At 43.3% G+C, this 27481-nt stretch overlaps 1 protein-coding gene across 6 annotated transcripts in view; it reads right to left on the minus strand.

The window, feature by feature from the left end:
- The window catches only part of LOC129821382 (histone deacetylase 4-like), a 268758-nt gene that overhangs the window by 80904 nt on the left and 160373 nt on the right, over positions 1–27481 (minus strand). For 4 of the 6 annotated variants that reach the window (XM_055879008.1, XM_055879006.1, XM_055879005.1 and 1 more), the window contains 4 exons: positions 25606–25877; positions 18663–18813; positions 15562–15682; positions 2942–3060 (listed from right to left, as the gene is read on the minus strand). In XM_055879008.1, coding sequence (XP_055734983.1) covers positions 2942–3060; positions 15562–15682; positions 18663–18813; positions 25606–25877 — 663 coding nt within the window. The other 2 variants (XM_055879010.1, XM_055879007.1) reach the window with 2 other exon arrangements.

The raw sequence follows: 27481 nt of genomic DNA on the forward strand, positions 1-27481 counted from the left end.
GGGGAGAAAAATGGGTAAAAGTACAACAACAAAAATGTACTTACAGGTTCGCTAATACAAAACATATTCATCATATGTTCAGCGGATTTGAAGAATGACAGCCCTGTGCAGGTTACTGAATACATCTAGGAAAGTTAATTCATTTTTGGATTTAATAAAAGGACTAGAGTGTAGAGATTTAAGAGAATCGATATAGGTTTTGCTGGAACTCATCGACAAGATTCTGAGAAATGTGCATCTATTGGAATCAACCTCAGAGGCACAGAAAATAACAAACAAAATGTGGATTCTTGCTGTGGTTACTCATTTCCTCAGTGCTAATGAAACGTTCTCATTGATACAGCCATGAAACATGGCCTTAAAATATCCACACACAAAAATACACTTTGGTTTCTCCACAAACATTTTGGAAAATAACATTGCTCCAGGGACAGAGAGGGTCCAGTCTTCATTATACTACAGACACAATCGAGTGAGTCAAATGGAGATAATCCAGGAAACTGAAGAGGCTCCACTTCACATTGTGAATGGGCTGTGATTAGGTGTATGGTTTGAGGCCTGAATGAGCTTCACTACCATGAAGATTGTCTATTTGATGAACATGGAGATGCTAATGCTACGCTAATTTCAGTGAGTGTACATAAAGGAGACCTCTTCGGTGCTTTGTCTATTCCTCGTTAGGTTCTTTTCCTGTCCCTTATATCCTCAAATCAACGGTGAACAAAAGAACACGACACCAGACTGTTTTCGGTTTGATTGCTTGCATCAAACTGAAAACAAGCGGCCTGCAAATACAATACAAAAAAAAATCGAATAAAAGCCATCTGAATGCATTAGGTAAATGTGCAACTTGCAAGATCTGATTCAACCAACTCTGAATCAAAACCATAAATAGTTTCAAATATCCCAAACTGGTTCAAAGTAACTATTATTCCAATATACAGACATGACTGTTTGTTATCAATGTAAAAAATATTCATATTTTTATGTCCAATATATTGTTGTAGAATATCTACTGTAACAAAATGAATATCTCAAAAGCTAGTCAGTTGTAAAGGCATTGCTTGTCAATTACTGCCGACACTACCACTAAGTGAACACCTTCAAAATACAGTGGGGGGATTTTAGATCCCCATGTTCCATATTAGAGATATGATACGAGGGAGCGGAAGAGACACGGATGAGAAGTGTGACATTTTCCTTCTGACATTAAAGACAGACAAAGCCTCCTCGCGAGTATTAAAATGTGCAGTTACGCAGTTACGATGGCCGTGATAGGAGCCCGCCCGGCAGAGCGGAGAGAAGTGGCGCCGCAAAAGAGGAAATGACACGCACTGCAGTCTTCACCCGTGAGTGGTTTAATAACAGCGGAATACAGATATAAACCATGCAGAGCCCAGTGAGGACAATAAGGTCTCAGTGCTTGGCTAAACAGCTGATAAAGAATACAGACGAGGGGGTGGTGTGGAGAGTGTGGAATGGGAATGTATGTGGAGGGTGTGTAAAGCACACCCTGACTATAATGTGGAGAGGTGATATGAGGAGATGGACTTTAATTAGGAAGGAGGGGGGGTGAGATATGTGGAGTATGCATATGGTAGTTTTAATGTATACCTTTAACACAAAATGATATTACAAGCCTGGTACCTGAGCTGAGGTGCTACGCACTATAGAGCATCTATCACCTTTTCAATGTTTGTATCCTTTTGCAAAGTATTTGTGGATTCAAATGAAGTATTTCAAATGTGGATGTACAGCAGTTATCCCCAAGTGAACAGCGCAAGGTATACAGTAGCAAATCTTAAACATTTCCAGACCCAAGTCTGTCTGTACAATTTTTTTTTTTTACCGCCTCTTTAGGTGTCTAGCAAGGCTCAATCCTGGGCCCTCTCCTGTTCCTGTCATAACATTCCCACTCGTCGCAGGGATAACACATTCCTGTCCACATCCCCACAGGCGGCAGGGCTGTCGGTGCTCCAGAGTACACTGAGGTTGATCTCCAGCTGGATGAGCAGGGACAGACGTGTACAAACGAGCCCAGACGCTAACTGAATAATCACTGCCTAGCCCCCACAGCGGTAGTAGAGTTTCTCAAAGGATTTGAAGAGGGTACTCTCCAACCAGAACTGTTTGGTATCAGACTCTGTATGTTTCATAGACAGCCTGCTTATTTTAGTTGGTTTGTTTTCTTATGTTTCTCATGTCAACATTGTTCTCATGTTGGTAATGATTTGTTGCTGCTCTCTCGAACCACATCTCTTGGATAAAATACATCATCTTAACAACGGAAACCCTTATAAATAAAGAAAGGAAATAAGAAAGCAGCAGAAATGCTGAGATACTCTCCTTATACTAACCAGTCACGAAGAACTCTTGAATGTCAAGATAGTGATCATAGTAGTAACTGGGATTGATAATCTACCCCACTATCATCTGTAATCTGCCCCAACACTACAATGCTCTACACACGACACTGCTAATGACCCAGAAGCAAAGACTGCTGGGACCTGGTGACAAATCGGCCTGCTCTGCGTCACTGGTGGCAACTGCAGTGGATCACTGGTGTCAACAGTTGTGTCACCCATGACAACTGGCACAAAGTAACACAGTTGGCTAAATCTAATTTTTAAATGTTTTGGCTCAATACTTTTGCCCCATTTCCTCTTGCTGATCTGAAAAGGCCTGGATGTGTGAAAGCAATATGTTGGAGTAGGCCAAATGGAGTTGTCACCGAATTGCTTACACCTTTTCACTTATTCACTTTTATTTAATCTAACTGTTTGATTCGTTTTAATGTGGAAAGAGGAAGTTGGAAAGGGAAGAGCTTTCAAACAGAGCTTCAAACACAATCAAGGAAAGCAAAAAAACACATTGATAGTGTACTCCAAAAGTGAAAAGAGGTTAGGGGGTAGGGTTCAGGGGTCAGGTGGAGGAGGCCTACCTGTCTTGCGGAGAGGGAAGTTGTCTTTGGGGTCGTACATCCCCAGGATGGCGTGGTTGTAAGTGGACATCCCTGTCTGGGGAGGGGAGCTCTGGTCCAGGGAGCTGTGCTGGGTCTTCCTACATAGGGGAGACAAATACACATTTACAATATTTAATTTGGGTCCTTCAAAGGGAGAAAAAGTCTGGTTATTGGAAGTAAACTGAACGTATTCCCCCATTGTAGATAAATACATCTGGAGATTGTACACAGTATGATGGATAATCACAGCAATAAGATGTTGAAAAATCTAAATTCAGTTTTTCAATGATTTCTTGTAATCGTAAATTTGTAACATCTGTCCTTCAAGAAGTATTAAGGCACAATTGGTCCATATTTGAAAGGTTACACATGCATGAATAACTAGTATGACATCATCTAAGGGCGACGTATGTTTGTTGTTGAGGGCTGAAAGCTGAACGGTTTATTGTTTTAGTAAAGTTGACAGTGTTTCCCTGTACATTTTGTCGTATTTTATTTTTGGGATGCTAAGGCTCTGTTGGGCTTAGTCGCTGCGAGCGCTGCTATCTGTCCCCGGATCCTGACAGATTCCGCATAGGGGGAGAGACATGGAAGCCCAGCTAGCCTACCTGGCTCGGTGTTCTCAAATGGAGGTTGCTATTGAATGTTTCCAGCACTGCAGGAACTGTGTTTACTTTGCTTTGTTCCGGGACAATGTGGACTGCGCTGACTTTCAATGTGGACCGCGCTGACTTTCAATGTAGCAACTGCTTGCTTGCGGAAGACTACTCTTAGCAAGCTGGTAGCAAACCTACAAAAGCTACTCGGGAATCCACGCCCACCTACTTTTTCTTTTTCTTCCACCCCAGTAGCCAGACGCCGCTCTGGTCTGGTTGACGTGTCGCTTCCGTGTCGGCTCTCCACAGCCGACTGGCCGGTGCTCAGCAGGGTTCCATCCCCGAAGGGGTCTCCCTCTTCCCTGGAGAACGGAGCTGTTCTCGACCCCACCAACCAGCCATGGAGATACGGCACTCGCCGTGGAAGTCAAAGAAAGCGTCCTCTGGCACCGGGGTCTCCTTGGAGTTGTTAAGCCCGGACCTGACACAGACCAGAAACGGCCTGGATCCAGAGGTTCCGGCGCCTTCTTCCTTAGGGGCTTCCCATTCGACATCAGATCCCGAGGTACCTGCATCTTCGGCCTTTTTTCTGTCTCCCTCTCCGGAGGCTTCTACCTCGGGTTCAGATCCTCAGAGCTCCCACCTTCATCAGACCGTGAGGCTGCCTGAGAGATCGAACCATTCAACATCACCAGCTGTCATCATAGGCAGCTCTATGGTGAGAAGCATCTTGGTTCCCAAGGCAAAAACACTGAGTTACCCAGGAGCACGAGTACAGGACATCACAAGGCAGCTTTCGACTGTTTTTCTACAGATCCCGGGAGCTGACGCTGTCGTAGTCCATGTGAGGTCAAACGACATCAGGAGGGCTAGCTCAGAACATCTGAACTTTTATTTTAAAGAACTGATTTTAGCATTAAAAGACACCAAAAAACTGCCAATCATTTCAGGTCCAGTACCATCGTTGGGCCGCGGGTGTGAAAGATTCAGCAGACTGCTGGCATTACACATGTGGCTAAAAGACTACTGTAGCTCTGCTGGAGTCACTTTTATAGATAACTTTGACACCTTCTGGAAACAGAAGATACTCTACAGGAATGACGGAGTCCATCCAAATCATCTTGGCTTTTGGACTCGCATTTCAAGGCTGCGTTGAAACAATGACTTATCAATGACCCAAGACCAGCTCAGTTAATCCCTACCATTGTGACAATGAGTCATCATAATGCTGCATCAAATGTACATTATCCTAGGGGTGTAGGTAGACACAATGTAAGTAACTTAAATCATGTCCCCCTAATTGCCCTGAATACCTGTGTTGATCCTACAGCTATTGTATGCAGTAATCATGAGCTTATGAACCAGAGTTATACTGTTAGCACTGAGTAGTAAAGCATTAAAAACAATCAAGCAACCCAGTTTTTTTTAAATTGCACATATTAACATATGCAGCCTGAGAAACAAGGACCATGAAGTCAATATCTTGCTTGTAACTGATGACATTCATATCTCTGAAACTCACCTAGATAATACCTTTGATGCCTGGAGGGAAGCTAAAGTTATTCCGCTAACCCAAGAATAGTAAATCCCCCTTTACTAGCTCAAATAGCCGACCAATCAGCCTGTTACCAACCCTTAGTAAACTTCTGTAAAAAATGGTGTTTGTCCAGATACAATGCTATTTCACAGTAAACAAACAGACTTTCAGCATGCTTATAGGGAAGGACACTCAACAAGCACAGAACTTACTGACTGGTGATTGGCTGAAAGAAATTGATGATAAAATGATTGTGGGGGCTGTCTTGTTAGACTTCAGTGCAGCTTTTGACATTATCGATCATAGTCTGCTGCTGGAAAAACACGTGTTATGGCTTTACACCCCCTGCTATAATGTGGATAAATAGTTACTTGTCTAACAGAACACAGAGGGTGTTCTTTAATGGAAGCCTCTCAAGCATAATCCAGGTAGAATCAGGAATTCCCAGGGTAGCTGTTTAGGCCCCTTACTTTTTTAAATCTTTACTAACAACATGCCACTGGCTTTGAGTAAATCCAGTGTGTATATGTATGCAGATGACTCAACACTATAAAACGTCAGCTACTACAGCAACTGAAATGACTTTAACACTTAACAAAGAAAGAGCTGCAGTTAGTTTCGGAATGAGTAGCAATGAATAAGTTAGTCCTAAAAGCATTGTATTTGGGACAAATCATTCACTAAACCCTAAACCTCAACTACATCTCGTAATGAATAATGTTGAAATTGAGCAAGTTCAGGTGACTAATCTGCTTGGAGTAACCCTGGATTGTAAGATGTCATGGTCAAAACATATTGATACAACAGTAGCTAAAATGGGGAGAAGTCTGTCCATAATAAAGCGCTGCTCTGCCTTCTTAACAAAACTATCAACAAGGCAAGCCCTACAGGCCCTAGTTTTGTTGCACCTAGACTACTTCAGCAGCGTGGTCAGGTGCCACAAAGAGGGACTTTGGAAAATTGCAGTTGGCTCAGAACAGGGCAGCACGGCTGGCCCTTAAAGGTACACAGAGAGCTAACATTAATGACATGCATGTCAATTTCTCATGGCTCAAAGTGGAAGAGAGATTGACTTTATCAGTATTTGTTTGTGTAAGAGGTGTTGACAAGCTTAATGTACCTAGCTGTCTGTTTAAAATACTTGCACACAGCTCAGACACCCATGCGACCCACCCGACAAGACATGCCACCAGAGGTCTCTTCACAGTCCCCAGGTCCAGAATAGACTATGAGAGGCGCACAGTACTACATAGAGTCATGACTACATGAGACTATATTCCACATCAGGTAACTGATGCAAGCAGTAGAATCAGATTTAAAAAACAAGTAAACATACATCTTATGGAACAACGGGGACTACGAAGAGACACACACAAAGGTACAGACACAGGCATACGCATGCATTGTGGTATCAAACAGCAGGTAGCCTAGTGGTTAGAGTGTTGGGCTAGTAACCAAAAGGTTGTTAGATCGAATCCCTGAGCTGATAAGGTCAAATGCAACTCACTGCCTTTCTGAAGACAAACAATGTATACGAAATGCTTCAGTCTGGTTTTAGACCCCATCATAGCACTGAGACTGCACTTGTGAAGGTGGTAAATGACCTTTTAATGGCGTCAGACCGAGGCTCTGCATCTGTCCTCGTGCTACTAGATCTTAGTGCTGCCTTTGACACCATCGATCACCACATTCTTTTGGAGAGACTGGAAACCCAAATTGGTCTACACGGACAAGTTCTGGCCTGGTTTAGATCTTACCTGTCGGAAAGATATCAGTTTGTCTCTGTGAATGGTCTGTCCTCTGACAAATCAACTGTACATTTCGGTGTTCCTCAAGGTTCCGTTTTAGGACCACTATTGTTTTCACTATATATTTTACCTCTTGGGGATGTTATTCGAAAACATAATGTTAACTTTCACTGCTATGCGGATGACACACAGCTGTACATTTCAATGAAACATGGTGAAGCCCCAAAATTGCCCTCGCTAGAAGCCTGTGTTTCAGACATAAGGAAGTGGATGGCTGAAAACTTTCTACTTTTAAACTCGGACAAAACAGAGATGCTTGTTCTAGGTCCCAAGAAACAAAGAGATCTTCTGTTAAATCTGACAATTCATCTTGATGGTTGTAAAGTCGTCTCAAATAAAACTGTGAAGGACCTCGGCGTTACTCTTGACCCTGATCTCTCTTTTGACGAACATATCAAGACTGTTTCAAGGACAGCTTTTTTCCATCTACGCAACATTGCAAAAATCAGAAATTTTCTGTCCAAAAATGATGCAGAAAAATTTATCCATGCATTTGTTACTTCTAGGTTAGACTACTGCAATGCTCTACTTTCCGGCTAAATAAACTTCAGTTAGTGCTAAATAAGGCTGCTAGAATCCTGACTAGAACCAAGAAATTTGATCATATTACTCCAGTGCTAGCTTCCCTACACTGGCTTCCCGTTAAGGCAAGGGCTGATTTCAAGGTTTTACTGTTAACCTATAAAGCGTTACATGGGCTTGCTCCTACCTATCTTTCCGAGTTGGTCCTGCCGTACATACCTACACGTACGCTACGGTCACAAGACGCAGGCCTCCTAATTGTCCCTAAAATTTCTAAGCAAACAGCTGGAGGCAGGGCTTTCTCCTATAGATCTCCATTTTTATGGAACAGTCTGCCTACCCATGTGAGAGACGCAGACTCGGGCTCAACCTTTAAGTCTTTACTGAAGACTTATCTCTTCAGTGGGTCATATGATTGAGTGTAGTCTGACCCAGGAGTGTGAAGGTGAACGGAAAGGCTCTGGAGCAACGAACCGCCCTTGCTGTCTCTCCAGGGCCGGTTCCCCTCTCTCCACTGGGATTCTCTGCCTCTAACCCTGTTACTGAGGCTGAGTCACTGGCTTGCTGGTGCTCTTTCATGCCGTCCCTAGGAGGGGTGCGTCACTTGAGTGGGTTGAGTTACTGACGTGAACTTCCTGTCTGGGTTGGCGCCCCCCCTTGGTTGTGCTGTGGTGGAGACCTTTGTGGGCTATACTCGGCCTTGTCTCAGGATTGTAAGTTGGTGGTTGAGGATTTCCCTCTAGTGGTGTGGGGGCTGTGCTTTGGCAGAGTGGGTGGGGTTATATCCTTCCTGTTTGGCCCTGTCCGGGGGTTTCTTCGGATGGGGCCACAGTGTCTCCTGACCGCTCCTGTCTCAGCCTCCAGTATTTATGCTGCAGTAGTTTATGTGTCGGGGGGCTAGGGTCAGTTGGTTATACCTGGAGTACTTCTCCTGTCTTATCCAGTTTCCTGTGTGAATTTAAGTATGCTCTCTCTAATTCTCTCGTTCTCTCTTTCTCTCTGAGAACCTGAGCCCTAGGACCATACGTCAGGACTACCGGGCATGCTGACACCTTGCTGTCCCCAGTCCGCCCGGCCTTGCTGCTATTCCAGTTTCAACTGTTTCTGCCTGCGGTTACGAAACCCCTACCTGTCCCAGACCTGCTGTTTTCAACTCTTAATGATCGGCTATGAAAAGCCAACTGAGATTTATTCCTGATTATTATTTGACCATGCTTGTCATTTATGAACATTTTGAAAATCTTGGCTCTCTCTAATTTTCTCCTTCTCTCTTTCTCTCGGAGGACCTGAGCCCTAGGACCATACGTCGGGACTACCGGCCGTGGTGACTCCTTGCTGCCCCCAGTCCGCCTGGCCTTGCTGCTATTCCAGTTTCAACTCTTCTGCCTGCGGTTATGGAACCCCTACCTGTCCCAGACCTGCTGTTTTCAACTCTTAATGATCGGCTATGAAAAGCCAACTGAGATTTATTCCTGATTATTATTTGACCATGCTTGTCATTTATGAACATTTTGAAAATCTTGGCTCTCTCTAATTTTCTCCTTCTCTCTTTCTTTCTCTCGGAGGACCTGGGCCCTAGGACCATGCGTCGGGACTGCCGCCCGTGGTGACTCCTTGCTGTCCCCAGTCCGCCTGGCCTTGCTGCTATTCCAGTTTCAGCTGTTCTGCCTGCGGTTATGGAACCGCCACCTGTCCCAGACCTGTTGTTTTTCAACTCTTAATGATCAGCTATGAAAAGCCAACTGAAAATTATTCATGATTATTATTTGACCATGCTTGTCACTTATGAACATTTTTGAACATCTTGGCATAGTTCTGTTATAATCTCCACCCGGCACAGCCAGAAGAGGACTGGCCACCCCTCATAGCCTGGTTCCTCTCTAGGTTTCTTCCTAGGTTTTGGCCTTTCTAGGGAGTTTTTCCTAGCCACCGTGCTTCTACACCTGCATTCTAGCTGTTTGGGGTTTTAGGCTGGGTTTCTGTACAGCACTTCGAGATATTATCTGATGTACGAAGGGCTATATAAAATAAAATTGATTGATTGATTGAAAAATTGATTGAAATTATGTCTTTCTGCCCCTGAACAAGGCAGTTAACCCACTGTTCCTAGGCTATCATTGTAAATAAGAATGTGTTAACTGACTTGCCTAGTTAAAAAAACAAACATATTGTATATACAGTTGAAATTTACTTAGGTTGGAGTCATTAAAACTCATTTTTCAACCACTCCACAAATTTCCTGTTAACAAACTATAGATTTGGCAAGTCGGTTAGGACATCTACTTTGTGCATGACACAAGTCCTTTTTCCAACAATTGTTTACAGACAGATTATTTCACTTATAATTCACTGTATCACAATTCCAGTGGGTCAGAAGTTTACATACACTAAGTTGACTGTGCCTTTAAACAGCTTGGAAAATTCCAGAACATGATGTCATGGCTTTAGAAGCTTCTGATAGGCTAATTGACATAATTTGAGTCAATTGGAGGTGTACCTGTGGATGTATTTCAAGGCTACCTTCAAACTCAGTGCCTCTTTGCTTGACATCATAGGAAAATCAAAAGAAATCCACCAAGACCTCCACAAAATAAATTATTGTAGACCTCCACAAGTCTGGTTCATCCTTGGGAGCAATTTCCAAACGCCTGAAGGTATCACGTTCATATGTAAAAACAATAGTATGCAAATATAAACACCATGTGACCATGCAGCCGTCATACCGCTCAGGAAAGAGACGCGTTCTGTCTCCTAGAGATGAACGTACTTTGGTGCGAAAAGTGCAAATCAATCCCAGAACAACAGCAAAGGACCTTGTGAAGATGCTGGAGGAAACAGGTACAAAAGTATCTATATCCACGATAAAATGAGTCCTATATCGACATAACCTGAAAGGCCACTCAGCAAGGAAGAAGCCACTGCTCCAAAACCGCCATAAAAAAGCCAGACTACAGTTTGCAACTGCACATGGGGACAAAGATGGTACAGAAATGTTCTATGGTCTGATGAAACAAAAATACAACTGTTTGGCTATAATGACCATCGTTATGTTTGGAGGAAAACGGTTGAGGCTTGCAAGCCGAAGAACACCATCCCAACCGTGAAGCACGGGGGTGGTATCATCATGTTTGCTGCAGGAGGGACTGGTGCACTTCAAAAAATAGATGGCATCATGAGGCAGGAAAATTATGTGGATATATTGAAGCAACATCTCAAGACATCAGTCAGGAAGTTAAAGCTTGGTCGCAAATGGGTTTTCCAAATGGACAATGACCCCAAGCATACTTCCAAAGTTGTGGCAAAATGGCTTAAGGACAACAAAGTCAAAGTATTGGAGTGGTAATCACAAAGCCCAAAATTCACCCAACTTATTCTGGGAAGCTTGTGGAAGGCTACCCAAAAAGTTTGACCCAAGTTAAACAATTTAAAGGCAATGCTACCAAATACAAATAAAGTATGTGTAAACTTCGAACCCACTGGGAATGTGATGAAAGAAATAAAAGCTGAAATAAATAATTATCTCTACTATTATTCTGACATTTCACATTCTTAAAATAAAGTGGTGATCCTAACTGACCTAAAACAGGGAATTTTTACTCTGATTAAATATCAAGAATTGTGAAAAACTGAGTTTAAATATATTTGGCTAAGGTGTAAGTAAACTTCCGACTATGTTTGGACCCCACGAAGACTAGCTGCCTTGGCAGCAGCTAATGGGGATCCCTAATAAATACAAACACACACACACACACACACACACACACACACACACACACACACACACACACACACACACACACACACACACACACACACACACACACACACACACACACACACACACACACACACACACACACACACACACAGGCTGGCGCATGAGCGTTACCACAAACACAGGACACACAGTTCAGGACACCCTGTGTTTGTAAACAAACCCGCTGACACAGCAACGAGCGGGAAACAGATCTGATGGAGCCATAAAAGCTACTACTATTGCAAGGACCTGCTGGTGTGCGAACGATCTGCTGATGTTGCCCGTCTGTCCATGCTACTCTGTCTGACTGGGTAGCAATGGTGCCTGCCAGTTGATGTGGCTTCAGTAGTGTGAGGGAGAAACAGGCGTCTGTCTGTCTGCCGATCTCTGTTACTGCGTATCCGTCTATCCTCAGCTACCATTGAACAGTGTGTACCCGTCTGTCTCTGTGTCCGTCTTCCTTAACTGCCATTATGTTCCAATGTGTTACAGTAAAGCATGATGAGGGCTTCATGTTTCTCAGTTAATAGCTAAGAGAGGATATCACTGATGTTTCCTCTGGCTGGGGCCATTTGAGGTCAGCTGTCATCTTCGCAGCCCACTGAATTGTTCTGTCTGGTTTTCCCCTCCATCTCAGATACACAGCGAGCCCGTCTAGGTTGCATGGCTGACATGTCTTTGGCTCATGTGGCAATTATAAAAATGCTGCCGTAGCTGTCAGAATATATACATGTTTTGATAAATAAGATATCTGGTGTTCGATGTTGTCTTAGAGGGCTCGTTTTATGCGGCTGCTGTCAGTGGTCTTTTTTTTTGGGAGGTGGGGAAACAAACAAGTAAAGAGTAAACAAAACTAAGTAAAACCCCTGTAAAACTGTCAAGATAACTAGCCCCAGCCTCACTAATGCTCAATAACTTTGACAAGGAATACCACCAATGGGGAGTTAAACTTCTCTCCAAGGACCTTAAAGATTTAATCCGCATTAGGGGAAACAGCGCCACTGTCCACCCCAGTATCAATCAATCAAGTGTATTTATAAAGCCCTTCTTACATCAGCTGATATCTCAAAGTGCTGTACAGAAAACCAGCCTAAAACCCCAAACAGCAAGCAATACAGGTGTAGAAGCACGGTGGCTAGGAAAAACTCCCTAGAAAGGCCAGAACCTAGGAAGAAACCTAGAGAGGAACCAAGCTATGAGGGGTGGCCAGTCCTCTTCTGGCTGTGCCGGGTGGAGATTATAACAGAACATGGCCAAGATGTTCAAATGTTCATAGATCAACAGCAGGGTCAAATAATAATAATCACAGTGGATGTAGAGGGTGCAACAGGTCAGCACCTCAGGAGTAAATGTCAGTTGGCTTTTCATAGCCAATCATGCTGTGTCTGCTGTGTCTAGAGAGTTGAAAACAGCAGGTCTGGGACAGGTAGCACGTCCGGTGCACAGAACAGGTCAGGTCAGACGTACCTTTGTTATTGTTTTTATTTTGTGGATGAAACGGAGGTAAGGTGCGTCAAGCAGCGTGGTAAAAAAAAATGTTAGTACATATTCTGCTGTTTTATTGCGCGTGAAAAAACTGTTGGCTTCTTTGTTGTTGTAATATCCAAAACGGACGTGGCAGTTTCACCATTAAGGACCCCCAGGTTAAACCATCACTACTACTGTAGTGAAAGAAAGAAAGAAAGAAAGAAAGAAAGAAAGAAAGAAAGAAAGAAAGAAAGAAAGAAAGAAAGAAAGAAAGAGGTGCCAGTGTGTTAATATTCATCGGGTGGTTCCTCTCAAAACCCTTTCTGTGCACCTCCTCATTTCCCCATATCAGAAGGCGACAGCAGAGGTCCCGGGAGATGGGCTAAGTGTCTGCGTGAGGAGAGGTGAGAGAGAGAGAACAGAGAGAGAGGAGAGAGGAGGGAGAAGGGGAGAGTGGGGATGGATAGGTAGGGGTGGAGAGGGGGGTGGAGAGAGAAAGAGGGGGGAGGAGGGGAGCATGAGAGAAATTGGGAACGAGAGAGAGCAGAGGTAGAGAGAGAGAGTGGTCCTGCATAGTAGATTCGATCTGAGGCACAGACAGTGAGACCCAGTCCTAAATAGACCATTTAGCCCACTGGTATTCAATCTTTTTCAGCGTGGACCCCATTTTTTCCACCAGAATTTCCCACCCCAAATCTAATAACATAACCATAAAATCGATAAATGTCTATTTTTACATCAACAAATAACCTTCAGATCATTACATTTTCATCTCTAGATAGCCTTTCTTATCAAAATGCAAATAAACCAATAAAAACAATTACTCTATATATTTTGTATTCTAATTAATCTTTCTCAAAAAACGTTCGTATATTGTCCCATAAAATCATTTGTAATCTTAATTATCCCCCCCACCCCCACCAAAAAGTGAATAAAAATGAATAAAAATGTTGACGCCCCATTAGGGCGACCCCAACTTTGAATACCACTGCTTTAGCCTTTAACCCCTGTACACTTGTGTAGAACTGAGTGGATTGCATAAGGTGCAAGCAATATGGAGGTAATTCTACCTAGTATCAGAAGGCGAGATGGAGCTATTACTTTACTGCTTACAGTGCCTTGCAAAAGTATCCCACCCCGTGGCGTTTTCCTATTTTGTTGCATATCTACATGTAATTTAAATACATTTTTATTTGGATTTCATGTAATGAACATACACAACAAAGTCCAAATTGGTGAAGTGAAATGAAAAAAATGACTTATTTAAAAAATATAGATATATATTTCAAAAATGGAAAAGTGATGTGTGCATATGTATTCACCCCCTTTGCTATGAAGCCCCTAAATAAGATCTGGTGCAACCAATTACCTTCAGAATGCACAGAATTAGTTAAATAAAGTCCACCTGCGTGCAATCTAAGTGTTACATGATCTGTCACATGATCTCAGTATATATACACCTGTTCTGAAAGGCCCCAGATTCTGCAACACCACTAAGCGGCACCATGAAGACCAAGGAGCTCTCCAGACAGGTCAGGGACAAACTTGTGGAGAAGTACAGATCATGGTTGGGTTATAAAACAAATCAGACACTTTGAACATCCCACAGAGCACCATTAAATCCATTATAAAAAAAATGAAAGAATTCGGCACCACAACAAACCTGCCAAGAGAGGGTCTCCCACCAAAACTCAAAGACCAGGCAAGGAGGGCGTTAATCAGAGAGGCAACAAAGATACCAAAGATAACCCTGAAGGAGCTGCAAAGCTCCACAGCTGAGATTGGAGTATCTGTCCATAGGACCACTTCAAGCCGTACACTCCACAGAGCTAGGCATTACGAAGAGTGGCCAGAAAAAAGCCATTGCTTATAGAAAAAAATAAGCAAACACGTTTGGTGTTCACCAAAAGCCATGTGGGAGATTCACATATGGAATAAGTTACTCTGGTCAGATAAGACAAAAATGTAGCTTTTGGCCATCAAGGAAAATGCTATGTCTGGCACAAACCCAACACCTCCCATCACCCAAAGAACACCATCCCCACGGTGAAGCATGGTGGTGGCAGCATCATGCTGTGGGGATGTTTTTAATTGGCAGGGACTGGAAAACTGGTCAGAATTGACGGAATGATTGATGGCGCTAAATACAAGAAAATTCTTGAGGGGAAACCTGTTTCAGTCTTCCAGAGATTTGAGACTGGGACGGAGGTTCACCTTCCAGCAGGACAATGACCCTAAGCATACTGATAAAGCAACACTCGAGTGGTTTAAGGGGAAACATTTAAATGTCTTGGAATTGCCTAGTCAAAGCCCAGACCTCAATCCAATTGAGAATCTGTGGTATGACTTAAAGATTGCTGTACACCAGCGGAACCCATCCCAACTTGAAGGAGCTGGAGCAGTTTTGCCTTGAAGAATGGGCAAAAATCACAGTGGCTAGATGTGCCAAGCTTCCCGAGACCTACCCCAAAATACTTGCAGCTGTAATTGCTACAAAATGTGTCTCTACAAAGTATTTACTTTTGAGGGGGTGAATAGGTATGCGTGCTCAAATGTTCTGTTTTTTTGGTCTAATTTCTTGTTTGTTACACAATAAAAAATATTTTGCATCTTCAAAGTGGTAGGCATGTTGTGTAAATCAAATGATAAGGTAACAAAATAGGAAAAATGCCAAGGGGGTGAATAATTTCGCAAGCCACTGTATTCTTAAAATATCCTTTAACATCTACAAAATCAGGAAAGGGGTGGATTGGGGGGGGGGGGGGGGGGGGGGCTGTGGCGCTATGCAGCTTCCATGAAGAACAGAGAGTTCTGACATGTCATCATTTGGCGCATTGCACCAGCAGAAGTAAGTTAAACATTACCTATAGTTGGGTAAGAGTAAGGGTGTGGGGTGTGGGTAAGATACTCACCCGTACCAATAGCGTGGGTCAGTAGACATGCAGTGGTTGAGGCTGCGCTGGGCCAGGGCTTTCTTCTTGTTCAGGACAAACTCCTGCAGCCTCATCTTGACCTCTGTGCTGGCCACCGCACCTGGGAGAGATGAGCGAGAAGCCAAGGATTAGGGACTACAAAATGACAGGACAAGTACTACATATACAACCTTCAAAATAGCCTGGAGGAACACGTGTGATTCTGTTTCCCGCTTCAGATGTGGTTCCTCCTTGCTGTTGGATTAAACTTGAATATAGATCTTTACATGCCCCAATGACATTTAGTTAAAATATAGTCTTTCTATATTATTTAAAAGTAATAGTAAACTGAATCCAATGGGGGAACAGAAATGAAACAACACGGAATCATTCTGAGTGAAATACTACTATAGAATGCAACCTGAAGGAGTGACTGAACAGGGCCGAGTTTCCCAAAAGCATCTTAAGGCTATGTTCTTCGTTAGAACCTTCGTAGGAGCATCGTTAAATCTCCGAGCTGTTTCCCGAAACCATCATTATTAACGTATCACTTGAAAACGCTTTTGCTCTAACGCCTGCCTCAGACCACTCGTAGAACAGCTAACTGCATCGTTAGACCCTTTTTTGCCCTCCCGCGTCACTTTATACACGAAGACCTCCGCTCAACATAAAATCACATGGTTTATCCGTCCACCGATAACTTCCGAACAAAGTTGACTAGAAATACAAAGTTGCCAATGTCTTTGCAATTGATATAAACAAGCGAAGTATAAAATGATGCATCACATGAAAACGAAGATGACTGCATTATTAAAATATAAAGATTATACAGTGCATTCAGAAAGTATTCACACTCATTGACTTTTTCCACATTTTGTTGTGTTTTTTTGTTTGAATTGTCATAGTGTTCTATTGTTTCCAGTACTTGTCTTATATTATGTATCGTGTAAAAAGGATGAATAATATTAGGATTAGGATGAATAATATCCAACAATATCTTTTTAAATCTATGAAGTGTTACAGATTTGACTCAAATCTACTTGAAAATCTATGACAACACCTGAAAATGGTTGTCCTAGCAATGTTCAACAACCAATTTGACAGCGCTTAAAGAATTTTGAAAAGAATAATGGGCAAATGTTGCACGATCCAGGTGTGGAAAGCTCTTAGAGACTTACCCAGAAAGACTCACAGCTGTAATCGCTGCCAAAGGTGCTTCTACAAAGTATTGACTCAGGGGTGTGAATGTAACGGCTGTCTAATGCCTCCTCCTCGGATGAGGAGGAGGAGTAAGGCTCGGACCAAAACGCAGCGTTGAATGAAGACATAATGAATATTTATTTATGACAAGACAAACACAAAAAAACACTTGGAAAATACAAAACAACAAAACGACGTAGACAGACCTGAACTTGAGAACTTACATATACACGAAGAACGCACGAACAGGCACAGACTATCAAACGAACGAAAACATGAAACAGTCCCGTGTGGTAGACACAGACACAGGAACAATCACCCACAAACAAACAGTGAGAACAGCCTACCTTAATATGGTTCTCAGTCAGAGGAAACGTCAAACACCTGCCTCTAATTGAGAACCATATCAGGCAACACATTTAACCCAACATAGAAACACATAACAGAATGCCCACCCCAACTCACGCTCTGACCAACTAAACACATACAAAAACAACAGAAAACAGGTCAGGAACGTGACAGTGAATACGTATGTAAATTAGGTATTTCTGTATTTAATTTTCAATACATTAGCACAAATGTTTAAAAAAAAAATTGCAGATGGGTGAGAATTGTTTGTATTTGATACATTTTGAATTCAGCCTATAACAACAAAATGTGGAATAATTCAAGGGGTATGAATACTTTCTGAAGGCACTGTAGGCCTTTTTCAATCATATTCAAATACATTTCATGTTCAATCAATTTAGTTATATTTTGCTACTTGTAGGCTACTCTATTTAATTTGTCTCAATATATTTAATGATGTGCAGCCTAACATGTGCGCAATGATGTGCCAAATTAGTGATTTAATGCATTTTTATTTCATTAGAATAGGCCGCCTCAATATTTGCAGCCGTATGTGGTAGTATCTCTCCAGGAGCTGATCCCTTGTCAGTACTGTGAAATATTTCTAATGTTCAGGAAAGATTTGAACAGAGAAAGCTGATCCGAGAGCAGCACTCCTTTTCCTTCAATCCTTTCAGTATCGACACATGTTCCAGCGACGCACTGACCGACCATTCTCTCTGCATGGTGTTTTGGGAAACGCGTGTTACATCTTTCGGCCGTCGTAGGAAATATGCAGCGTTAAAACACTCGTAGGCCTAAGTTCCATCGCTATCGGCAAACTGGGCCCAGAACAGAGAGCAGAGTCACACAGAGATTCCATAGAGGGAAAAATACATGCTTTCATGGGAATTCCACCGAGACAGTGGCAGTTAAATGGGCTTTTTTAGTGTGTTGGTGTGTTTGTTATTTTTTTTAAACAAGGTATCACAAGGTGCGTTCTCTCACAGCTCTCTCTTCAATTACCACCTCGCCATCACACCGTTAACACTTCCCAGAGGGGATCCTCCACACGGGGAGAGAAAGAGAAAATGGAAAGAGTGGGGAAAAAGAGCACGAGTAAAAAGGGAGCAAAACAAGTGCGTGCGTGTGCATATGTCTGTAAAAGTGTGTGTCAAAGAGAAACACAATGAGTGAGAATAAGACAGAGCTGACAACAAGTGACTAACATGTCAAGCGGTGAAGCAGCGCGCGCTGGGGAGGGGGGGGTGTCACATAGTACAATATGATGACTACTAATACAGACACATTTTAAATCACATTTCGGGGCCTACGTGCTGACTTTTACGAGACTGGAGGCAATTTACTACGGCACTTAAAATTTTGGCGATGAAGCCCTTTACCATACTTCGTCCGTGTTGTGTTTCGGCGGACGCACAGCTCTCGACCTTCGCCTCTCCCGAGTCCGTACGGGAGTAGCAGCGGGTGGGACAAGACTGTAACTACCAACTAAATACCACGAAATTGGGGAGAAAAAGGGGGGGGGGGGGAGGATGTAAATCTGAGCCACTCACTCTCCTGGCAACGCTCCTTGTTCTTAAGCAGTAGGAGTTTCTGCTCCCTCTGATGCTTCTCCATCTCTTGCTCATGGCGGTGTCTCTCCATCTTCCTCTGGTGCTCCAGCAGCTCCTGCTGATGCTTCAGAGCCAGGAGGTCCTGCTGGTGCTGCAACACAACGTTACTACAAACTTTACTACGATGTTGATACAACTGTCTGCTGATGGCACTGCTACAGGGCATCTGGTACTGCATAGGAAATGGGGAGAGGGAGGAGAAGAGTGATTGGGGAGAGAGATGGAGTAGATGGAGAGGGACAGAGGGACATGGGGGAGAAGAAGAGGGAGACGGAAGGGAGAGAGGGGGGAGACATGGTCACAGATTGTCTGATATCACCTCATCTAGATAAACAAATAACACACGGTTCTAAACACACACACACACACTTCCTTTCAATGGCAAAAATCTAACACCACTGGCTGACATCAATATCACTAGATTTCAACAGCAAGTGCCCCCTACAGATTTCATATCAGCTTGGAAACACTCAAATTTCCAAAAAATTGCATTCGGGTGAGAAGTTGTGAGTGGAGGGAATTGTTCATAAATATTTATTTGGGGGTGGGTAAACTTAGTTGTACCTGACCCTAACACTTTCTCACTAAATCATACTTAATAACAGAAGTCCACTGGCATGCTCTTATAATAAAAAGTATGTGCATCACAAGCAACACAGTTCTAGGGTGCAGAGATCCTGACATCTATAGCCACTTGCGGTGTAAGTTCAAATCCTCCATGGGGCTAACATTCATATTTCTTTTATGTGGACTCAAATTTATTGCAGTATTGTGTAAAAAAAGAATCCCCCTGAAAATGAAGATTAGGCACTCAATTCAATCCAACCCGCAATGCAGTATTTACGCAGTAGCTCTTTTTCCAATGGTCAAATTAACTCACAAAATGGTCTTAGGTAATGTATAAAGGCCACAACTACTACCAGGGTGACCCCTCTCACATGTCTGCTTTTACTTTTCAGAATTAGAAGTGTGTGGGCACGGGATGAATATTGTAAATAAAAGATGTGAAAAAAAAGATATCTGGCCCAGGTGGGATTAGAACTCACAACTATTGAACTATGAGCCAACTGTTAGCGGACTGCACAACCAATCGGTCATAGCGATTAGGGGAAACCACGAGTTGACATGACCACCATTGTCATCTACAGTACTAGTCAAAGGTTTGGACACTACTCAGTCAAGGGCTTTTATTTTTTGTATTTTTTTTTTTACATTGTAGAATAATAGTGAAGACATCAAAACTATGAAATAACACATATGGAATCATGTAGTAACCAAAAAAGCGTTTAACAAATCAAAATATATTTTATATTTGATTCTTCAAGTAGCCACCCTTTGCCTTGATGATAGCTTTGCACACTCTTGGCATTCTCTCAACCAGCTTCATGAGGTAGTCACCTGGAATGCATTTCAATTAACATTTATTTCCTTCTTAATGCGTTTGAGACAATCAGTAGTGTTGTGACAAGGTAGGGGTGGCAAACAGAAGATAGCCCTATTTGGTAAAAGACAAAGTCCATATAATGGCAAGAACAGCTCAAATAAGCAAAGAAAAACGACAGTCCATCATTACTTTAAGACATGAAGGTCAGTAAATCAGTAACATTTCAAGAACTTTGAAAGTTTCTTCAAGTGCAGTCGCAAAAACTATCAAGCGCTATGATGAAACTGGCTCTCATGAGGACCGCCACAGGAAAGGAAGACCCAGATTTACCTCTACTGCAGAGGATAATTTCATTACGGTTACCAGCCTCAGAAACTGCAGCCCACATAAATGCTTCACAGAGTTCAAGTAAAAGACACATCTCAACATCAACTGTTCAGAGGAGACTGCGTGAATCAGGCCTTCATGGTTGAATTGCTGCAAAGAAATCACTCCTAAAGAACACCAATAACAAGAAGAAGAGACTCGCATGGACCAAGAAACACGAGCAATGGACATTATATAAATAAATAAATAATTCATGGCACACTTAACCAGCATGGCTACCACAGCATTCTGCAGCGATACGCCATCCCATCTGGTTTGCGCCTAGTGAGACTATCATTTGTTTTTCAACAGGTCAATGACACAAACACACCTCCAGGCTGTTTTAGGGCTATTTGACATAGAAGGAGAGTGATGAACTGCTGCATCAGACAATCTGGCCTCCACAATCACCCGACCTCAACCCAATTGAGATGGTTTTGGATGAGTTGGACAGCAGAGTGAAGGAAAAGCCGCCAACAAGTGATCAGCATACGTGGGAACTCCTTCAAGACTGTTGGAAAAGCATTCCAGATGAAGCTGGTTGAGATAATGCCAAGAGTGTTCAAAGCTGCCATCAAGGCAAAGCGTGGCTACTTTGAAGAATATCAAATATCAAATATATTTTGATTTGTTTAACACTTTTTTGCTTACTACATAATTCCGTATGTGTTATTTCATAGTTTGATGTCTTCACTATTATTCTACAATGTAGCAAATAGTAAAAATACTGTTTTTCTTGTTACGATGGATGTAGCTACGAATATAAAAACATAATCCTTATAGCCTACATGTTTATTTTCTTCGTAAAATTACATAGATGTGTATGAAACGTTAAGCAATTTGGTCATATGCGGAAATGTGCCTTACTGGCTTTTGAATTTTGTGTAAAGTCAATTGTCTAGTCAGAGAAGCATCATGGCACACTCCACTTACTAAGACCATTCCCAAATAAGGCGCGCTGTCACCTGCATTTTTAGTAAGCCTTGAGGTGGTACCACCCAGCACATCTAGAAGGGAGTGTATTTCATACCGAACCCCTGCCTTCTGAAGGTGCCTCTACATCACAATTTCAAATCGAATCAAATTTTATTTGTCACATGCGCCAGGTGTAGACCTTACAGTGAAATGCTTACTTACAAGCCCTTAACCAACGATGCAGTTTTAAGAAAATACCTAAAAAAAAGAGTTTAAAAAAGTAAGAGATAAGAAAAACAAATAATTAAATAGCAGCAGTAAATAACAATGTATTTGACATAATTATGTTCATGCAGGTAGGGTTGTTAAAGTGGCTATGCATAGACAATAACAGAGAGTAGCAGCAGTGTAGTGGGTGGGGGGGGGGGGGTGCAAATAGTCTAGGGGGGGTGCAAATAGTCTAGGTTTGATTAGCTGTTCAGGAGTCTTATAGCTTGGGGGTAGAAGCTGTTTAGAAGACTCTTGGAACTAGACTTGGCGCTCCGGTACGGATTGCCGTGCGGTAGCAGAAAGAACAGTCTAGGACTAGAGTGGCTGGAGGCTTTGATGATTTTTAGGGCCTTTCTCTGACACCGCCCTTGTATAGAGATCCTGGATGGCTGGAAGCTTGGCCCCGGTGATGTACTGGGCCATACGCACTACCCTCTGTAGTGCCTTGCGGTCGGAGGCCGAGCAGTTACCATTCCAGGCAGTGATGCAACCTGTTAGGATGCTCTCGATGGTGGAGCTGTAAAATCTTTTGAGGATCTGAGGACCCATGCCAAATCTTTTCAGTCTCCTGAGGGGGAATAGGTTTTGCCGTGCCCTCTTCACGACTGTCTCGGTGTGCTTTGACCTTGTTCGTTTGTTGTTGATGTGGACGCCAAGGAACTTGAAGCTCTCAACCTGCTCCACAACAGCCCCGTCGATGAGAATGGGGGCGTGCTCGGTCCTCTTTTTCCTATAGTCCACAATCATCTCCTTTGTTTGATCACGTTGAGGGAGAGGTTGTTGTCCTTGCACCACATGGTCAGGTCTCTGACCTCCTCCCTATAGGCTGTCTCATCATTGTCGGTGATGAGGCCTACCACTGTTGTGTCATCAGCAAACTTTATGATGGTGTTGGAGTCGTGCCTGGCCGTGCAGTCATGCGTGAACAGGGAGTACAGAAGGGGACTGAGCACGCACCCCTGAGGGGCCCCCGTGTTGAGGATCAGCGTGGCGGATGTGTTGTTACCTACCCTTACCACCTGGGGGCAGCCCGTCAGCAAGTCTAGGATCCAGTTGCAGAGGAAGCTGTTAGGTCCCAGGGTCCTTAGCTTAGTGATCAACTTTGAGGGACTATGGTGTTGAACGCTGAGCTGTAGTCAATGAATAGCATTCTCAAATAGATGTTCCTTTTGTCCCGGTGGGAAAAGGCAGTGTGGAGTGCAATAGAGATTGCATCATCTGTGGATCTGTTGGCGCGGTATGCACATTAGGGTGGGTCTAGGGTTTCTGGGATAATGTACACGTCCTGATAATCCATCTGGCACAGCGGCCTTGTGAATGTTGACCTGTTTAAAGGTCTTACTCACATCGGCTGAGCGTGATCACACAGTAATTCGAAACAGTTGGTTCTCTCATGCATGTTTCAGTGTTACTTGTTTCGAAGCGAGCATAGAAGTTATTTAGCTTGTCTGGTAGGCTTGTGTCACTGGGCAGCTCTTGACTATCCTTCCCTTTTGTAGTCAGCCCTGCCACATCCAACGAGCGTTGGAGCCGGTGTAGTACAATTTGATCTTAGTCCTGTATTAACACTTTGTCTGTTTCATGGTTCGTCAGAGGGCATAGCGGGATTTCTTATAAGCTTCCGGGTTAGAGTCCCGCTCCTTGAAAGCGGCAGCTCTACCCTTTAGCTCAGTGTGAATGTTGCCTGTAATCCATGGCTTCTGGTTGGGGTATGTACGTACAGTCACTGTGGGGACAACGTCCTCGATTCACTTATTGATAAAGCCAGTGACTGATATGGTGTACTCATCAATGCCATCCGAAGAATCCCGGAACATATTCCAGTCTGTGCTAGCAAAACAGTCCTGTAGTTTAGCATCTGCTTCATCTGACAACTTTTTTTATAGACCGAGTCACTGGTGCTTCCTGCTTTAATTCAATGGTAGAGTTGAACCTATAGGGGCAAAAAGTGCTAGATTTACTACTAAAAGACTGAAATATATCACTTTTGCAACAAACTGTCAAAATGAAGACCAGAATTGACTTGTTTCACTATAATTCACTATAACTAAGACTTTTTTAATGGAAGTTACTCTTTAAGAAGTCGGCAAGAGTGAGACTAAATGCATAAATGACTGAATGATAAAAGCCTCACTATGGAGAGCGTTTACATAATTTCAACCAGTACAGGTGGGTGTTGACTGGAACAGGGCAAAATAGAATACAGTCAGCATGCTGTCAAGGCATAATGTAGAGCTAGTGATGTGTCAATCACTGTGCATCCCATCCTACCTGGTGCTGAAGCCCACTGGCTGCTGTGACTGGAGCTTTCAGACAGAGTTATTTTTAGCATGGGCTGCCTCGCTCCCATTGCCTGATTGAGGCTGCGGCCCCGTGGCAACACCGTGGAGGTCTGTTTGCAAAGCGAGCAGTTTCTCTCACTGTCACACACACACACATATGCGCTGGTACACACACATACACAGTTTCCCAAGGACTGAGTTCCTATTAAGATCAGAAAAGCAGCCCAACGTAACCGGCAGATCCAGTTACATCACACACGCATGCGCTAGTGAAGCGCGGGTTGAGTCATAATCCGCAGTCTCAGCGGTTATATCCACAGGGCGGGTGGGTTTAGGGTCATGAAATATTGTGTGGATGAAGGGCGGGCGGGCAGGTGGAATAAAGAGAAAACAATGCATTAACAATCCATAAATATACTGTATAATTCTTGTGCAATTCATATCTATAGGCTAGATAGAGGTTTTTCTTTCATTATTTTTATCTGCCAGACAGTGACAAGACGGGGACTTCAAATATGGTCAAGGGAATTGTAGCCACTGTTCAGACGGGTTACAAGGAATAGTAACTGAAATCTGGACACTGACTGTAGGTTTATAACCTCTCACATAATCTGATATAATATTAACTCCTGCAGAACAGAATTAAGCACTTATTGCAGTAGAACGATACACCAAATGTAGATTTTTGACTCTGGAACAGGAGTGGGGAAATATTATATATTTCAGCAACTTGAGAGAATGAATGATTGGTTAGGGACCGTCTGTAAAGGTGCCATCTTTATCAGCATCATAAAAGCTTATAGTATTTTAATCACCTAAAATATGCATCCTTGCAAACTTAAGTCTTTTCAGAAACATGTTGGGTCGTTTTCACAGCTTGTAATTAACTTAACAACAGTCGAACTAATGTAATTTGGTCATTTTGCATGGAAAATCTTTGCATTTTCTCCCCGGTCCCTAAACATCTTTACTGCTGGAGAGAAGCAGAGATGAAAGAGAAAACTTTACCAATGTCAACTAGATTGAAGCATTCATTCGATTGATGTATGACATATTTTCTGGTGAGCAAGGGCTTATTTAGTCTTCTAGTATTGTATCTAATTATAGACAAGTTGACTAACAAATAGCCTACCAAAATGTTGTAAATTATAAGCAGAAACAAAGACCTATCTGAATTAGGCAACAACAACAAAAAGTCCCACACCCACTGTCAAAAAATCTCTGACTGTATGCTACAGCGTATTTTCTATATTTGCGAGTTAGGGTCGGGTGCTGGCCTCAGATCACTTTATCACTTGTAGTCGGGTGGTTGCGAATGGGTTAGTAGAAATTGTGGGCGGGTGTGGGTGAACAAACAGCTGCCCCACTTATCACTGGCATGCGCACGTACGGGCACACGAATGCACACACACGCACACACGGGTACAGGCGTGTCCAGGCGTGTCCTCTCCTACAGCCATTCCCTCTGTCCTTACCACATTCTGTTGAGCCAAGTCCCTGTTGCAATGAAAATCTTTCTGCAGACATCCACACAGCCCTCGAGCAAAGGGGAAGGAGGGATGGAGAGTTGGAGGGAGTGGGGGGTAAGATTGGGATGAGGGGTCGAATACGTTGCGTGGTGACGAGAGATCACGAAAAAGATGGAGAGGAGAGGACATACACACACCTTAACATGCTCCTGTAGCTGGGCCTCGTGCTGGCGTGAGAGCTGCTCATGTTGCCGCTGGAACTCAGCGATGAGCACCTGTCTCTGGATCTGCTGTTTGTGTTTGAGGGCCAGCAACTCCTGCTGCAGCTGCTGCTCCCGCTGACCTGGGACCTGTCCTTGGTGGCACTGGTCGTCTGGTCGCGGTGCCAGGCCAAAAGGCTGGTCCAGGCGCAGGTCCATGGGAATTGCAGCCGGGGGCACCTGCAAGGGCAGTGCCACGCTCACGTCGACTGGGGAGAGAAAGAGAGAAAGCGGGGGTTACTGACATTTTCCATGGCTGTTGTTCCTTTATGACGTAGGATTCAATCAAAAACGAGAGGACACAGTAGCCTTTCCCAAGGCTCTTTCTCAGACACACAAACTTGCAGGTCCAATCGGAGCCCATTCATTGAATGACCCATAGAATATAATATCCCCCTGACCTCATTTAATAATGCTCAGCTTTGGCGAACGGCTAATGACTCTTCATTGTAGGTCTACACGGCACAGATGATACTAACGACGGCTGTTTTTACACACTATGGTGTTTGATGTAGAGTGTGGTGGTAGGAGTTGTACCACGATAGGCTGCAAACAAAAGGGAAAAAGTACTGACAGCTACTCCTATGTGCGTGAGGGTGTGTGTGTGTGTGTGTGTGTGTGTGTGTGTGTGTGTGTGTGTGTGTGTGTGTGTGTGTGTGTGTGTGTGTGTGTGTGTGTGTGTGTGTGTGTGTGTGTGTGTGTGTGTGTGTGTGTGTGTGTGTGTGTGTGTGTGTGTGTGTGTACGTGCCAGCGTTGCCACAATATGTGTGGACCGGTAACAGGGTGCAGTATGCCCACAATTGAGAGGAGTGGTGTGTGTGTGTCTGTGTGCTTCTCTATGTGTGTGTATCTCAAAAAGGATCCCCACTGTATCAGCTCACAGCAGGGCACTAATCTCAAAGAGGAGAATTTCACGAGTTCAAAAGTAAAGTGCAGCACTACAATGACACTGGCCAGAAGAGAGAGTTTAGGTGGGGTTTAGGGCCAAACAAAGGAGGTCCTCCTCAAAATGTCACAGAGTTTATCAACACAGAGAAGAGAAAAGCCTGCCACTCTCATCATGGAATAGGGTGAAAATCATCTCTGTGACGCCATGGGTTTTGGGGGTGGAGGCTATGAGGGATATGGGCACAAAGGGGGCATTGAGAGTGTACTGAGAGGAAGGAGGAGGAAATGGTCTTCTGGGCAGGACACAGCGCTGGAGTGAACAACTTCCAGTGTGGTTAGTTTTTGAATAAGTAAATAAGAGCTTTGTCAGCTGTGGCTTCATTGCTTGAATTGGAGACAAAGACCCTGTTACGTAACACATACACCACATGACGTACACACATGCCAAACCCTGAACCCAAATTCTCAATGAATTTGTATACAAGTTAGTGGTAGATAGTTGTTGTACAACAGTTTTTATATGTTTTGGTGGTACAACAAGTTAAACCTAGTTTTGATGTTTTACAGCTTCACTTCAAACATACAGTAGCTTCATTCCTCTACAGCAAGTATTCCCCAGGAGTACGCTCAATGGCGTTGGGGGTACGCCAAATACATAAAAAAAAAAAATTTTTTAGTAGCCTCGTTCCACTGGCAAAAATAAAATGAAACCATCTAGTGTTCAGCGAAATAACAACACAAGGTCAAATACAGGTAGCCTAGTCAAATAATTAACATCCAATCACATTAACCACTCTCCGGTCACAACGTGTAGACTTGTTTACGTGCTGCTGTGCGGTTTGTTGCTAACCTTACTTTGCCATCTGCCAACTTTACGGTTTTTACTTTTTAATTACCGTTTAATATTTTTCGTTTTTCCCCCTCG

Source organism: Salvelinus fontinalis, chromosome 23 (assembly GCF_029448725.1).
Source record: "Salvelinus fontinalis isolate EN_2023a chromosome 23, ASM2944872v1, whole genome shotgun sequence".
Classification (NCBI taxonomy): Eukaryota; Metazoa; Chordata; class Actinopteri; order Salmoniformes; family Salmonidae; genus Salvelinus; species Salvelinus fontinalis.